The sequence below is a fragment of the Miscanthus floridulus genome, chromosome 7, assembly GCF_019320115.1.
Source record: "Miscanthus floridulus cultivar M001 chromosome 7, ASM1932011v1, whole genome shotgun sequence".
NCBI classification, from domain to species: domain Eukaryota; kingdom Viridiplantae; phylum Streptophyta; class Magnoliopsida; order Poales; family Poaceae; genus Miscanthus; species Miscanthus floridulus.
Genome location: NC_089586.1, coordinates 112,765,398 through 112,781,904, shown reverse-complemented (window position 1 = coordinate 112,781,904; position 16,507 = coordinate 112,765,398). Strand labels below are relative to the sequence as shown.

Sequence of the window (16,507 nt, the reverse complement as noted above, 5' to 3'; positions counted from 1 at the left end):
TGGTAAGCAACGCGCAGCGGCCTTGGTCAAGCGTGAGGTTCGAATCCCCATCACCATGGTGGTCCATGCAAGTCGCGCGGAGTTAACAAGTGGATGCGCGGAAGCCGAGATTGGAGCTGATGAAATGCTTCTGGCATACGGCATACCGCATGCCCTAGTAGATCAGAGCAGTTCACGTGACAGGACAGTGCAAATGGATCGGTAAGATGTTCCCGCTTTAGAAATGTACATCAGGAAATGTACATGTACCAACTCCACGGTAAGATGTTCCCGCTTCACGTGAGAATGCCCCATCCTCACAACAAAATGTTTCTGCTTTGTGAGAGAAATATTCTATTTAAACAAAATTGTTCCAGCTTAAATGAAAAGCATATTTATATTGCATCGTCAAAAGAATCAAGGACTCTGACCGTGACAAAAGTGATTCTGTGCGTACTCCTTCTGTAAAAAAAATGCAATTATGGGTTACGTGCCAGTTAAAGTGGTTTATGTTTGATCAAATTTATAGTAAATGGTATTCACATTTATGAGTCTAAATTAATTTATTATGAACATATATTTCATAGTTCAATCTAATGGTATTTATTTGATATCATGATTATTGCTATATCTTTATTTATAATTGGTCGGACCTAAGATACTAAAACATGTCATGTGGTAGAATTGCATTTCTGCTCAGAAAACTAACTAGCCACATATATAGCCAATTAACAAAAGTATGTTCATACCATGGACCCATCATGGCATGGGCTGTAGTGGACCTCAAATCGGCTGGGTCATGGCCCAACAAAACCAAAGTTAAGCATTGCAGCAGTTTCACTGTTTTCATACAAAAGGGACCGCGACTGCTTCAAATCAATGAAAATTGATCCTCAGCTCTGGTTTTGCGAAGCCTTCCACATGTACATGTGTCCCCTAGCATGCCTCCTACCTATACATCTATATCTCTTACAAAGTTAATCCTCACTAGAATTCTATCTCAAATGCAAGCTATCCATATAGCTAATCCCCATTAGAAGTCTATCTCACACTAATAGCCATGTCATCCCACTAATTTTTAACCTCTTAATTCAAGCTATCCATATCATCTCCACTTAATTTCATTCCAAATAATTCAAGCTTTCCATATCATCTTCACTTAATTTTTTTTCCAAATGCTTCGCGCGGGGCATCTTCTAGTTTACTCAATGGATGTACATTGCTAGGTTGGATTGTAAATTCCCTTACAAACTTGTGGCTACAATTCAAATAATCTCTACTAACTAAATATAATACATAGTGGTGTACATGCAGCAAGTTCAATTTGCTTGCTGTGAATAATAACTACTACTACTTGTGCTGGAGAAGGATCCAATGATGTCAACAACAACATCGGCATCGACTACACTAGCTTGGTGGTCCTGAGCTTGATGACATTGTTGTTGTTGGTTGTCCTTGTTCCATGTCTTCATCTTGTGCTTGTTATGCTGCTGCAGCACTAGAACAGAACCACAACCTACCAAGTCGTCCGAGGACATGAGCTCACCAATGGGCCCTAGCTCCTGGCATTCTTCATCCCAGTCCCCCATGTCACTTGTCATCATGCCTCTGCTGCCATGGGCCCTATCGCCCTTTCCCACGACGAAGAGTGAGCATGTACCCACCATGGAGCTAAGCGCGTTTACTGTCTCCGCGCCATTGCTCACGTACTTCTCCATGTATGATACGTGACCTGGTGCCACAAACCTCGCGTATAGGTCTGCCATGAATTCCTCATCTTCCATGGCCTCCTCCATCACCTTCGGGTTGCCCGATAAACCCCTTCCGCTTGGAAGAAGGAACCTGCACACAGTCACTATCACTGATGGTTGCACTGCCAGCCGTATTGCATATGACACTGCCTCCCTGTCATCAGCACCGCCCAGGAACAACACCACCACCTGATGATTCTCTTCCATGACCTCATTAGCAAAACAGCGCTCCACAAGGATCCCCACCGTGCAAGGAGCCCTATGCAGGATCCGTTGGTTCAGTTGGCGCCGCCCCTCATGCCGGCACACCATGCGTCCATCGTAGCGTTGCTCCTTGTGGAAGGGCATGATCACTAGCGACGCACGCGCATCCTCCACACAGTTGCGCACATCTGTATCCATGGAACCCAAGTTGGATATGGCCGTCATCTGCCGCACAAGGATGGCATTGTCATAGGTGAAGGTCGCCACGGCGGAGGCCACCTGCTCGATCTCACGCGCGTAGCCCCACTCGTCTTCATCCTGGCCACTGTCTCGGGCATGGTACAGCTGCTGCGTGATGGCGTACTTGTGCGATGTCACGAGCTCGACAAGGTGCAATAGGTACACGGCGACCGGTGCCCTACCCTTGGAGAGGTCACTAAGCGTGAGCATCGAGTAGACGCTAGTGGCGTCGTGGATGCATACGAGCATGCGGAGCTCGTGGTCCACGCTAAGGTCCTCGAGGCAGCGCGAGCGATAGTGGGAGGCGCGACGCTGCTGGCGAACGATGGCGGCGGACGCAGGCCCGGCCATGAATGTGTTGATGATGGACGATATGAGAAGCACCACCTGCATGGTCTCTCCCCATACATTGATCTTATTCCCAAAGTTGATGGCGAGGATATCCGAGTAGCCCTTGACGTTGAGCAGTGCACCCAGCACGACGGCCTCTCGGGTGGTGATGCCCAATGCCCGCCCTGCCAGCACAGTGCCGGCCACCTTCCCCGCCATGCTCAACAATGTGGTGAAGGTAATGGCCACGATGAGCTGGACCACCGTGAAGTTCCCAATCTTGGCGAAGTCGAGGCGAGCACCGATGGCCCCAAAGCAGAGTGGCATGAAGAGCTGGTGCACAGGGTAGGCGAGGCGGTCCATTAGCGTCCGCGCAGTTGGGCCCTCGCGTGGCATGGCAAGGCCGATGAGGAAGGCCATCATGGAGGCGCTGTAGCCCATGATCTGCTCTAGCATTGAGAGGCCCACAACAAGGAGCAGCATACCACATAGCTCGTACTTGCTGATGTACTGCCTCCCATGCTTGAGCCGGTTGAGCATGCGCGCCACCCACGCCGCAAGGTTCACGGCCATCCACACCGTCAGTGCCATCCACGCCACCACCGCGGCCTTGGCTGGCAGCGAGGACTCCTTCTCCTTGGGCACCTTGCCATACATGGTGTGGGTGACAATGATGACGCTTAGAGCGGTGAGGCTGGCCATGTCGTTGGCGAAGGCGGCGCCGATGGCGATCTGTCCGGTCTCGGAACCGGTCAGCTTGAGCTCGGTGACGATGCGGATGAGGACGGGTGAGGCGGTGCTGGTGAGCACGATCGCGAAGAGCACGGTGGAGGCATAGATGTTGCTGGGCTGGAAGTGGCCCTGCCCTGGGTGCAGGAAGCCATAGGAGAAGGGCCCGGCCAGCACGGCGAGGACGAAGCAGATCCCAGAGCCACCACAGGCCACAACTAGCGAGCGACGTAGGTTGCGGCGCAGGTAGCGCAGGTCCAACTCGAGGCCGATGAAGAACATGAACACCATGCGAACGAAGCGAATTGTGCCGCCAAGCGCGTCGCCGGCGTCGCGCATGCCCAGCTGCCGGAGGTTTATGGCACGACCAAGCACCGTCGGACCAACCACGATGCCTGCCTGCCCATATGGTCATTATTAATTAAGAAAATGATGAGCATAAGCAATTCGTGGATTGATCAACCAGCAATCAATATAAATAGATAGGCGCGCACCAGGATGTGGGAGATAACGCTGGGTTGTCCAAGACGTCGGAGCACAGAATGAAAGATGCCGGAGAGCACGAGGATGGTGACCATGATGCCAGAGACGACCATGATGCTGGCCATGATGTAGGCGCCCTCGGCGACATTGACAGAGCATTTGGCTTCGCCATCCATCTCATCCGATCAACCAACGATGGATCGCCGGGCTCCGGCCGGCCAGGCCTTTCGCGTGTGCCCCCCTAGCATGCCATCTACCTATATTTGCTCAACCGATGATCACGTTGGGGTTAGGTATGGTGCATGCTCTTACAAACTTGTGGCTACAAGTTGATCTCTACCAGCTAAATATAACACATAGTGTTGTGCATGCATCATGCTGATGCGGTGCGAGTTCAATTTGGTTGCGTCAAATATTAGTAGTAGTGGGTTAGAGGAGAATTATAGGATTTTAACAACAACATCAAAATGACAAAACCAGCTAAGCCACACATATGGTGCTTCTAAGCGCGAGGAAGTGAGACTAGCTCAACCGGTCGGGTGAGAGGTGTAGTCATGCACCTAACTACTCAGGTTCAAGTCCTCTCTTGGATTGAATTTGGGTGCCTATTTCTCCTAATGAAATGATAATGATAATGAATCCTACTAGGTTGGATCTCATGTGTTTTTTTAGCGCAAAATTGTGGCTATGGTGTTTGTCCTTTTGCTCCTCCAAAGAACTGACACAATATGGAGAATTTTCGTGCATCACCAGTACAAGTATGTTAAAGCATTACCTGTATGGTGTTTAGCGAAACTAAAAGCCAAAGCTTTTCATTCAAAATGGGTCATACAAAAGTTGGGAGGGAGCCTATCAAAAACAATAATGCAAGCCCAGTGGTAGTTGTAGTCCCTAAGGATCTAGGTGATGACGTACTTATAGGGATTAAAATAGCGCGGCATTGTGCTTTGACTATTAATCCCCTGGCTTCGATGATAGACAATGTGCTTCGGATGCTATTAATTCCTGGCCTTATTGCTAACAAATCAAACGCCAGAGGTAATTCCCTGTCATTCTTGAGCTGCCTGTTGTGTTCCTTGCTTGTCTGTAGGATCACAAACTCGATGCCCTGTTACTTTTTTTAGCACACGCACACAGTGTGATTAATGCAGCATCCATTTCATCAAAAAAAATGCAGCATCCTTGCGTGCCATTAATGCCATTGACAGTCTAGAATTCCCCTCTGCACTCCCTTTCTCTGGGAGTTGGATCTGAGAGGTGAGAGCTACTAGCAGCCCCAATACGTGAGTCAAGAGTCGCGAAGCGCGCATGCACTTTGACGTGTCGAGAATGACTTCAATCTCCTCGATAATGACTTGCTAGGGCATAAGATGTGTGTGCACTGATTCACAGTCAAATTAGTCAGCCCATATATATGAATATGATCTATCGATCTCCCATCTGATTTGTCTTGGTTTAATTTGCACACGGCATCGTTAATATGCATTAGAAAACTACACATAATTACTACTACATAATCTTCTTGAAGTGGAATTTAGTCTAAGAACCGTGGGCCTGTATTATTTGACTATAGTCATTCACTCCTAAATGTTGGACACATGAATATTTGTAATCCTTAATTAAAAAAATCAATATATTTTTGCAACATTAGTTTCCTCCAGTTTATTAAAAAACCGTTTGTGATAGTTTTCATTGGGGACCCATCCTCACCATTTCGCATGCTCATTTCTTAACCCTTGACATGCATGGGAAACATCATTTTGCGGGGGGGGGGGGGGGGGTCATTCGTGCGCTGGCAACAGGCGAGGCCATCATCGGGAAGCCGAAGGTCGTGGTCGCATACACGGAGCTAAAGGGTCCAACAAAGGCATCTTTGGGGTGCCGAAGGGCATGGTCGCATCCAAGGAGCCGAAGGGTCTAGCGAAGTCATCCTCAAGTTGCCCAAAGGTGTGAAGACTCGTTGCAACGCAAGGCTGGTCACAAAGGGATGCAGTGGTGACGCAAAATGATCGACCTCTAATAAGTCAAATCTGATTTGATAAAAGTTGAAAGGACTGAAATGCTCCTGCCCTAATAGGAATATGCTCAGGATCTGGCTTTTATAGTGGGGTGTTTTGGTCCACCTGTTGTAATATATGCACTATAAATAGTGTCCCACATGAATAAAGAGGGCAAAGCATTCCATATTGAAGATAACCACTTCACTATTCCACTCTCTCATTCTAGTTCAGAAACCAACCATCCAAGACTATAGTCGAGGACAACATCTACAAACCTCTACTTTTTTTTCTGATAACAAAATGAAGGTTCCAGCTTTAGTCCTCTTCAAGGAACAGCCATTAGTTGAACTATTACAACTCCAAAGTGTTTGCACACATAAGTTTCACATTAAAAATCAATCCAAAATGCAAATATTTCATTTTCAGCATGCAACCCTCTCCAAAACATAAACTTTCTAACTGTGCATGGCCAAAAACACACACAAATGCATACTAAATGACTAACTAAGAAACATTATATGAAACACCAAATCATGCATATTACATAAAAAGTTGTGCATATGAGTGCAAACATTTGGATCTGTCACCTTACTTAAGTTGTGGTTCAGGTTCAGAACATCAACATACTGAGATCATGCTAAAAGCTGCTGTTATGCATGGTGTGCCGTATTCCTCGCTCACGTTGTTTAATCGAACTTTGCTAAAGGGATCGAGAGGAAGCCTTCATGTTCAAAGAGATCACTGAAAATTAAAAGCTGATAGGTATTCAAGTTTTAATATCTAATTGATATTTGAGATAAATGCATTCTGAACGAAACGAGTTGTAACTAAATTGCTGATCTAGGCAACTACTTTTATAGCTTATGTAAAAGAGTCATTCTTTTCTTACAGCCTTGTCAAAGAAGAAACAGAGAAGTAACTATATGCCCCATCTTTCTTTATAGAGTCATTAAAAATTTGACCAGAAATTTGTACCGACAATGGATTGGGCTTCCAATTTTTTTCTAGGTTTAGAGTTGATAGTGCTGATATCTAAACTATAACAAGATTGATTGGCCATGGGATTCCTCTTTTGACGACTGTCCTAATTGGGAAGTGGTTGGGAAGTGCTTCCGCTTCCTATAAAGTGGTGAAATATACCACCCACCATCAGTAATGAGTGTATTCTACGAGGACCGAAAGATGAAGATTATTGTGTTACACATGTTGTGGTACTACATGGTTCTGGTGTTGCCATGCCAGTGCAAGGGAATCTGGTGGCTCTAGCCTCTTGTGTGGTACTTGCTCCATTTATTTTTATGAGGTTTATTAGGATTTCAGAAAACAAGTATGAATATGTGATGAAACTGCTGATGCACCCTTTACGCACTAAATATATATATATTTTGACTAACTAATGGTCCAAGTTTACAATGTTGATTCATTGAAATCCCGACATGCACTACATTTTGCAATGGAGGGAGTATACTTTAAGTGCTGAAATTGTCATGGAAGAATGACACATCCAAGCAGGGAGAAGGCAGGAGAGGGAGCAAATTTTGTGTGGGCTACCAATCTGTTTGATGATGTATATGGTATTCATTTACTCGATTATGATGACTAGGAGGTATGGTGGCATGGTGTTATTCCTTATCTGGTTTACTATAGTAAATATATACTTATACTTAAGTATGGTAGGGGTTATTTTCTATAGAGCATAATATCATTTTACTTGTCTATTTTTAACTCTAGACTAGATTTGGTTGATGCCTTGCATGCTATATGAACTTTATATTGTTAGTGTAGTAGAAAAATCCTACTTATGTTTGTCAGAACTTAAGGTGCCTACATAATTCTCTTGCTATTTTGTGTTGGGTAATAATAGAAAAGTTGTTCTCCATAAGCTTGAGAACATTCCAGTCATGTAGTGCCTGCTCCATAATCATGATACAATGCACATTATGGTTTAGGGTTACACCATTACAACGTAAATGTTTAGGAAGCTACTCGTTTAACCCACTTAATTAAGGTTGTGTGAATGCCATGTTCATGTATTTGATGCCCTTTACAACTATCAAGAAATTGGACATTGCTCAAAAGAGATTTTTTTGGCAGTGAGGGAGGTTAAGGAGAAAGTACTATCTGATCAAGTGGACAAAGATCACCGAACCTAAGCAGAAGGGGGGTTAGGGATAAAAAAACCTAAGAAGAATGAACATTATCCTTCTCTGTAAGTGGTGGTGGAAGGTGGAATCTGGGAATGGAATTTAACAAGACATTTTCAAGAAGTATACGAAATCTGGTGGCATAACCCAACTTAAGAGAAACTATGTGGAATGATCTTTTGAAAGTCAAGCTCATATACATGAGGGAAGAAGTATGGGAATTGGGAATGGTATGTAAACAAGCTTTTGGTTGGATAAATGGTGTGGGCAAGTGTCTCTCAAAGACAAATTCCCTAATCTTTTTGAGATTAGCAATGAACAGGATTATTCTGTTCATAAAATGAGAATGAGAAATAATTAGCACCTCACTTTCAAAAGATGACTGCATTAAGAGTTACAAATCCAACCAAGGAAGATGTAGGATATTTTATTCAGATGTAGCACTAATGATAATCAGGATAAGGCAAAATGGGATTGGGAGAAATTGGGTTTATTCTCAATCAAATCAATATACAAACATATATGTAGAAATGACGGATGAAATTTAAGCATATCAAGAAAGATAAGCTACCTTTGAAGGTGAATATTTTCATGTGGCTTACCCTTCAGGAAGACACCTTGATAAAAGATAATCTACTAAGGAGACAATGGAAAGGCAATGGTGCTTGTGCTTTTTGCACAGAATAGGAGAGTGTGAATCACCTATTTTTTGGATGTACTACTGCTAAGTATGTTTGGAGTTTTGATTGCTTATGCATTAGGGGCTAATTGTTGACCTAGCTCGTTTGATCAATACTTGGAGTGGATTAGAATAGTCTATGTTATGGGCCTTGCTGCTGTATGTTGGGCTATTTGAAAGACTAGGAATTCAGTCTATTTTGACAAGTAGAGGATTAAGTTTCCTATTGAGATTCTTTGTGTGATGTGTTCTTTTATTACATATTGGGCAGGGCTACAAAAGGCAGAGCTGGAGAAGTAGGTTCTTTAGGGTGCGGTGTCGGGTATCAATATTAGGGATACCCAAAGTAAGGAAGTTAGCGCCCACGATGATTTTCCCAGATGAGGCAAGACGAATTAAAAGTCTCGCCCGACCCCAAGGTCACGGCTCCACCTCGCCTGACCCTAAGGCCATCGGCTCTGTCTTGCCTGACCTCGAGGCTGTGAGCTCCATCTCGCTTGACCCTAGGCCACGGGCTCCGTCTCGCCCGACATCAAGGCCATGGGCTCCATCTCGCCCGCCCCCTTGGGTTCAGGCTCTGTCTTGCCTACCCCCTTGGGTCCATGCTTCGTCTCACCTAACCCCTTGGGTGCGGGCTCTGTCTTGCCCGACCCCTCGAGTGCGGGCTTCATCTCATCCAACAGGGGCCCATACCACTGCCAACCACTCCAGGTCCAAGCGTATGGACCTGAGTCAAAACCCTAACACCAGCGAAGAGATTGGCACACCTCGATATAACCTGTGGCCATGATGGGCCATACCCGAGGATTCACATCAAGAACAGCATTGGGCATGCCAGTGCTGTTCTGACTAACCCTCGTACGAATGCTGACAGGCGCGTCAGTTCACCACGATATCCGCTGGGATAGAATGGAATGCCATGACCGGCAGATGACCCCTGCGCATGGCTCTAGTGATGAATAGGGCCACGATGTGGAGCTGTCCCTATCGACATCTACTAGATCAGCAGGACCCGCATGAAGGAGAAGAAGGACCTAGTGATCCTAGAAGCCTTCTTCCCTCTCTCATTCTTCTCCTTTTTCCTCCGCTGTACCCCATGCTTTCTCTTTGCCTATAAAAGGGGAAGCAAGGCGCCCCATGAAGGGGGATCTAGATTCACACGAGACTGAACCATGAGATAAAAATACAAGAGCATGACATGAGCACGCAGCTGAGCAGCGATCGAGCTCTCATCACCCATTCACTCCTTTCACCAGAGACTTGGGATCCTTTCCCTCTCTCGCCTATTTGTAACCCCTACTGCAAACCAAGTGCCTGTAACATAAGCAGCAACAAACTAGACATAGGGATGTTCTGCCTGAACTAGTATAAACCCTTATGTCCTCTGAGCACACCATCTGAGCCAGACGCGTAAATACAAATTTACTCGTCGGTGGTCCAAAAACACTGACAATTAGCGTGCTAGGTAGGGGCTTTTTGCATGTCTCGATGTCCACATTAGGCCTCGGATGGCTAGTCATGGTGTCAGCTGGGTCCCGGGCGTGCACGTGCGCTTCGAGAACTTGGACTTCATCGTTACGATGTAGGGAGAGTTGGTGCAGGTTCTCGCTACCGTCCAACCTCTCCACTCTGCCGGCCTCGATGCGATCGCTGAGGCGCTTAAGGAGCTACAGCTACACGCACCGGAGGCCCATGCCCCTAAGAGCGACCAGCTCCTCGACTTCGATTATGGTAGGCTAGAGCGCCAGCTCGGTGTCTTCCTAGGTCCCCGACCGTCCTGGGAGGACCTAGGCCGCCTCACATTCTTGTTCACCAACATCATGACACAGCATGCCGAAGGAGAGCTGCTCTCCCTAGAATACCTCATTCGGAGCGCCCCGACAACACTCCTATTAGGTCTGCGCAACAACGCGGAGACCGTTGGCCACCTCGTGGCGCAACGCATGCCCTCATCCCCTATGAACTATGAGTTCATGGGGATAACCAAATATGTCACGGAATCTTTCCACAACCTCCTCATGAGAGAATTAAAGTTGCCCTCTGACTCAAACTCTAGCAGGGGGAGCCATCACCCCTCGTGTGAATGTTTCAGGCAGATACTCTTGAGGGATACATTGAAAGCATCCATAAGGGAGAGGCTACCCCAACAAACGACCTCAACGATAAGGTTGAGGGGGATGCAGGGGCTCCACCTCGCCTATGGGTAGAGCAGTTGAAGGCCTGGCACTAAGAGCTTAAGGAAGCACGACTCTAGCTCAAGCAGGAACGGACGGAGCTTGAGTGAGAGATTGAGAGCCATGGAGACGGTGGGCGTATGTGTGCCGTGGCCCATGACGTGAATCGGAGGATCATCGAGGATGATGAAGCCCTCCCACACTTCACTCGGGCAAGCCAGAACATCACTGCTACAATGGCCTTGCTCCGAGGGCTTTTGGGGCCCATGACACCTGAGGATCGTCGGGCCCATCGTGAGATTTGCACACTACTCGAGCGTGCGGCGGCACAACAGGCTGAGAGCTCACTGTCCCGATGACGCGAGCTCAATGCTAGCCAGCGCACGCCCTTAGAGCAACCCAATAGGGATGTGTTAGTCCACTAGGCATAGCAAATGGCAGGTCATGTGCCACGGTCTCGGTGCATGAGCGTCTTAGCCTCCACCATGAGACATGCGACACCCTCAACATCTGTAGGCATACCCATGGTGATGCAAGGGAGGAGGCTAGCCATGGCTACCACCCTTATCATGGCGGATGCTACGATAGCAGCGAGGATCGAAGCCCAAGCCTTGACTTGTTAGGACCTCCAGCCTTTGGACGATCTTATTATCCGCAACCTTCCATTGTTCCTAGCTGATTCGGCGTAAATGTGGTTGGAACACCTTCCGCCCAACCGAATCCAAAGTTAGATGGACCTAAAAGAGATCTTTGTGAGAAACTTCTAGGGCATATACGTGCATCCTAGAAACCCATGGGATCTCAAGAACTATCGATAGAAGTCCGGGGAAACTCTTCGTGGGTACATCTGGTGCTTCTCCCGGTAGTGCAATGAGCTTCCCAACGTCGTTGATGCCGACATCATAGAAGCTTTCTTGTCTGGGACCATCTGTGAGTCCCTAGTTCACAAGCTAGGACGTAAGGGCCCATGAACCACCAAGGAGCTCCTCAACATTGCCACCAGCCATGCCTCGGGCGAAGAGGCTGTCAGGGCAATTTTTGATCGCCTCAAAGGTAAGGCATAGCTGGATGAGGAAGCAGGTGAAGGCACCTCCAACCATCCCAATAAGAAGAAGAACAAGCAGTGGCACGAGGGCTCGCTCATGGCCACCGCCGACTGTAAGAGGGGTCAGAAGCCCGCCGAGGGTACCTCGGACCACTTCAAGAAGCTGCTCGAAGGGCCATGCCTGAACCATGCTTTCCCTATCAAGCACCTATACAAGGACCATGTCCTCATTAAGCGGTTCTTGTCCGAAGGCTCCAATAAGGGGGAGCATAGGAAGGAGCTCAAGCCAACCACAGATGACGTCGAGGGGAAGGACGATGGCTTTTTGATGCTGGATGGCTGCCTCATGGTCTTCGGAGGGTCAATGGCCTATGACTCTAGGTGTCGCTAGAAGCTTGCACGCCATGAGGTCTATATGGCCGAGTCGGCCGCACCTTCCTTCCTCTGATGGTTGGAGTCCGCCATAACCTTTGATCGGACCAACCACACGGAATGCATCCCGCAGCCAGGAAGATATCCTCTCATGGTCAACCCCATCATCAGAATGAAGCAGCTCACCAAGGTGCTGATGGATGGAGGCAGCGGCCTCAACATCATGTACGTTGAAATGCTCGATGCCAAGAGCATCGATCGAGCACGCATCTAACCGATCAAGGCACCTTTCCACAGCATCGTACCTAGAAAGTAGGTTATGCCACTTGGGTAGATCGATTTGCCCGTCACCTTTAGGAATCCAACCAATTATAGGATGGAGACCCTTACCTTCAAGGTGGTCGGGTTCCACGGAACCTACCACGCCATCCTAGGATGTCCATGCTATGCGAATGTGTGTTGACTACATGGGTCTCAATAAAGTGTGTCCAAAGGATCCGTTTCCATTACCATGCATAGACCAAGTAGTCGACTCAACATCAGGGTGTGAAACCCATTGCCTCCTCAATGCGTACTTCGGGTACCATCAAATCATGATGAAAGAGTCCAACCAGCTTGCGACGTCTTTCATCACCCCATTCGGATCATTCTGCTACATCACAATGCCATTCAGTTTGAAGAACACGGGGCTATGTACCATCACTGCATGCTCAGGTGTTTTGGGGATATCATCGGGCAGACCATTGCCTATAGAGATGACATCGTGGTCAAGTCAAAACTAGCTAACCAGGTCATGGCTGACCTAGAGCAGACCTTCGCAAAACTCCAAGCAAATAGCATTAAGCTCAACCCTAAGAAGTGTGTTTTCGGGGACCCATGGGGTATGTTGCTAGGTTTTATCATCTCCGAGTGTGGCATCGAAGCCAACCCAGAGAAGATTTCAGCCATCATGAGAATGGGCCCGATTTAGAACATAAAGGGGGTACAATGAGTTATGGGGTGCCTCGCTGCGCTTAGCCACTTTATCTCATGCCTCAACAAATGAGGTCTCCCCCTCTACTGGCTTATGAAGAAGGCCAACCATTTTGAATGGACGCCTAAGGCCTAGGAGGCACTTGACAAGGTCAAGCAGCTCCTAACAAAGGCCCCGATCCTAGTCCCTCCAACCGATAGGGAACCACTTCTTCTCTATATTGCGGCCACCACACAAGTGGTCAGCGCAACCCTAGTGGTAGAGCGAGAAGAAGAGGGACACGCCCTCAAAGTGCAATGTCCCGTGTACTTCATTAGCAAGGTCTTGTCCGATTCTAAGACTTGCTACCCCTAAATCCAGAAACTCCTGTATGCCATCCTTATCACCAAGAGGAAGTTACGTCAGTACTTCGAGTCACATCTAGTGACAGTCATGATCTCCTTCCCTCTCTACGAGGTCGTCCAAAACTAGGATGTCATAGGAAGAATCATGAAGTGGGCACTCGAGCTGATAGGTCAAGGCATTTCATATGCCCCTTGGACTGCCATCAAGTCCCAAGTGCTGGCTGATTTTGTTGCAGAATGGACCGAGGTCCAAATGCCACCAGCAGTCGTCGACCAAGAGTACTGGATGATGTACTTTGATGGATTGCTGATGAAGAAAGGCACCGGCGCAGGCTGGTCTTCATTTTGCCCCTCGGGGTATGCATGAGGTACATGGTTCGCATCCATTTCCCCTCCTCCAACAATATGGCCGAGTATGAGGCACTCATCAATGGCCTACACATCACCATCGAGTTGGGTATCCGATGGCTTGATGTCCGAGGTGACTCCCAGCTAGTCATCAACCAAGTCATGAAGGAATCAAGCTACCACAACACCAAGATGGTTGCATATTGCCAAGAAGTCTGCCAGCTAGAGGACAAGTTCGATGGTCTCAAGATTAATCACATCCTGAGGTGTCTCAATGAGGCAACCGATGCACTGGCTAAGACGATGTCCGGCCAAGAGTCGGTGCCAATGGGCATCTTTGCCAGCGATTAGTACAAGCCCTTGGTCCACTACGAGGAGCCAGAACAGACCGATGATAGGCCGCTTGCCTTGGGCTTAGGGGCTAACCAACCGATGGCTCCATCTGACCCCAAAGTCATGGAGCTTGACGAGGACCCTCTGGCCAACTGGAGGATGCCTTACCTCAACTACCTCCCCCATGAGGTGCTACCAATGGACAAAACAGAGGCTCAGTAGCTTGCACGTCATGCCAAGTCCTTTGTCATTATTGAGGGCCAGCTCTACAGACGAAGCCACACTAGGATCCTGCAGCGCTGCATCCCCATCAAATAACGGAAGTAGTTGCTAGTTGATATCCATGAAGGGGTCTGTGGGCACCATGCCGCAGCTAGGACCCTGGTCAGAAACATGTTTTGACAAGGTTTCTACAGGCCAACCGTAGTAGCCAATGCTAAATAGATTGTGCGCACCTATGAAGGGTGTCAATACTATGCTTGGTAGACCCACCTACTAGCCCAAGCACTCCAAACAATCCCCATCACGTGGCTATTCGCAGTCTAGGGGCTCAATCTAGTTGGACCTCTCAAGAGGGCACCTAGGGGCTATACACACTTGCTTGTTGCCGTAGACAAGTTTACAAAGTGGATATAAGCTCGACTGATCTCCGTGATCAAGTCCAAGCAAGCCGTGTTGTTCTTCCTTGACATCGTCCATCACTTTGGGGTCCCAAACTCCATCATCATGGACAACAACATGCAATTCACCGAGAAGAAGTTCCTCTGATTCTATGATGAATACCACATCTACATCGATTGGGCCACCGTGGTGCACCCCTGCACGAACAGGCAGGTCGAGCGCGTAAAAGGCATGGTCCTATAAGGCCTCAAACCTAGGATCTTCAACTGGTTGAACAAGTTTGCCCATCGATGGGTCGTAGAGCTTCCCGTGGTGCTCTGGAACCTAAGGATGACCCCCAGCCGGTCCACTAGCTACACGCCATTCTTCATGGTCTATGGTTCTAAGGCTATCCTCCCGACCGACCTCGATTATGGAGCACCGAGGGTCAGGGCATACGACGAATAGGGAGCCAAGATGTCCCTCAAGGATGCCATGAACCAGCTAGATGAACGCGTGATGTTGCCCTCCTCCGCTTGGCCAAGTACCAGCAAGCATTACACTGGTACCATAGCCGTTGAGTGCGGGGTTAGGCCTTCAACGTCGAGGACCTAGTGCTCCGCCTCATCTAGAGCAATAAGAACTGCCACAACCTCTCTCCACCATGGGAGGGACCGTATGTCATCGCGGAAGTGCTCCAACCAGGCACCTACAAGCTCAGGACCATCGACGGCAAGGTCTTCATCAACGCTTGGAACATCAAACAACTATGTCGCTTTTACCCTTAATTTACGCATGCTTTCTCTTATCAGTTTTGCTATCAACTCCTCGGTCTTTAGTGACACCTGACCCCCACAATGGTAGGGGGTCAGGCCTCACTCAGGGGCTAATAAGAGCATATCTATTCGGTAGACATTCTCTATGCATGACTCTTTCTCATGTTAAGACCTAGAAGCGAGGGTCTTAGAAATAAACACTGAGTAAAATTGGTCGGACTGCAAGAAATCTATGCCCCAGTGGCTATGACATTTTTGCTCACCAGCACAATCAGAGTTTTTTCTGCACCCCAAATTTCTTAAGCCTTAACTATAGAAAGAGCCGGGATGCATTTAAGAGTATATCCACCTGGCAAACATTCTCTATGGCCGACCCTCTCTCACATTAAAATCTAGAAGCAAGGGTTACAGAAATGAACACTAAGTAAAACTGGTCAGACTGCAAGAAACATATGCCCCAATGGCTATGGCATTTTTGCTCACCAGCGTGATCATAGTTTGTTCACCTGCACCCTGAGCTTTACATCCTTAACAACGAAAAGGGCCAGAACACATTAACCTTTTATACAAAAAGAGGAGAATGGCTAAAAATCTATTTAGCCATAATAAAATTTAAGAGCTTGTCCACTTATTACGAGCTCGCCGCCTAGCTTATCTGCCTAACTAATTTCTTGGGGTGATGATCTCATCCTCTATCTCTGCAGGTAAGTCCTATGCCAGTGGGTCACCCAAGTGGATCGGTCAGCTCAGGCCACTACCGAGAGATGGGTAATGAGCAGTAGGGTGCCCCATGCGGGTTATGCTAACTTCATCATGAACGATGGACCTAGATTCCACTTGAACATATCTGGTAAGAGCTCCCCTATCCCGTCACTTGAGCCATCGAGGTAACTTTGCCAACCCCCACTTTACTTTTCTAGTGCATAAGCATTGATTTCATCCATTGTCATACATCCAAGCATCACATATGCAATTATTGTATCACAACACTTCGTGTCACAAC

At 47.7% G+C, this 16,507-nt stretch overlaps 1 protein-coding gene across 2 annotated transcripts; it reads right to left on the bottom strand.

Moving 5' to 3' along the window:
• Positions 1 to 1,184: 1,184 nt before the first annotated feature.
• LOC136464303 (cation/H(+) antiporter 15-like) lies at positions 1,185 to 3,947 on the bottom strand. 2 transcript variants are annotated; one of them, XM_066463267.1, is made up of 2 exons: positions 3,728 to 3,947; positions 1,185 to 3,632 (listed from the first exon to the last, which is right to left on the bottom strand). In XM_066463267.1, the coding sequence occupies exons 1-2, from the start codon at positions 3,890 to 3,892 to the stop codon at positions 1,299 to 1,301; spliced, it is 2,499 nt and encodes an 832-aa protein (XP_066319364.1). In that variant the 5' UTR covers positions 3,893 to 3,947; the 3' UTR covers positions 1,185 to 1,298. The 2 variants fall into 2 exon arrangements, with proteins under 2 accessions (XP_066319364.1, XP_066319365.1); XM_066463268.1 differs by having other exon boundaries at positions 1,185 to 3,628.
• Positions 3,948 to 16,507: the final 12,560 nt, after the last annotated feature.

Excerpts from the sequence above, each read along its gene's own strand:
- LOC136464303 (XM_066463267.1), bottom strand. The coding sequence starts at position 3,892 with ATGGATGGCGAAGCCAAATGCTCTGTCAATGTCGCCGAGGGCGCCTAC. Across the intron at positions 3,633-3,727 it reads GCGTTATCTCCCACATCCTG|GCAGGCATCGTGGTTGGTCC; the intron begins GTGCGCGCCTAT and ends CCATATGGGCAG.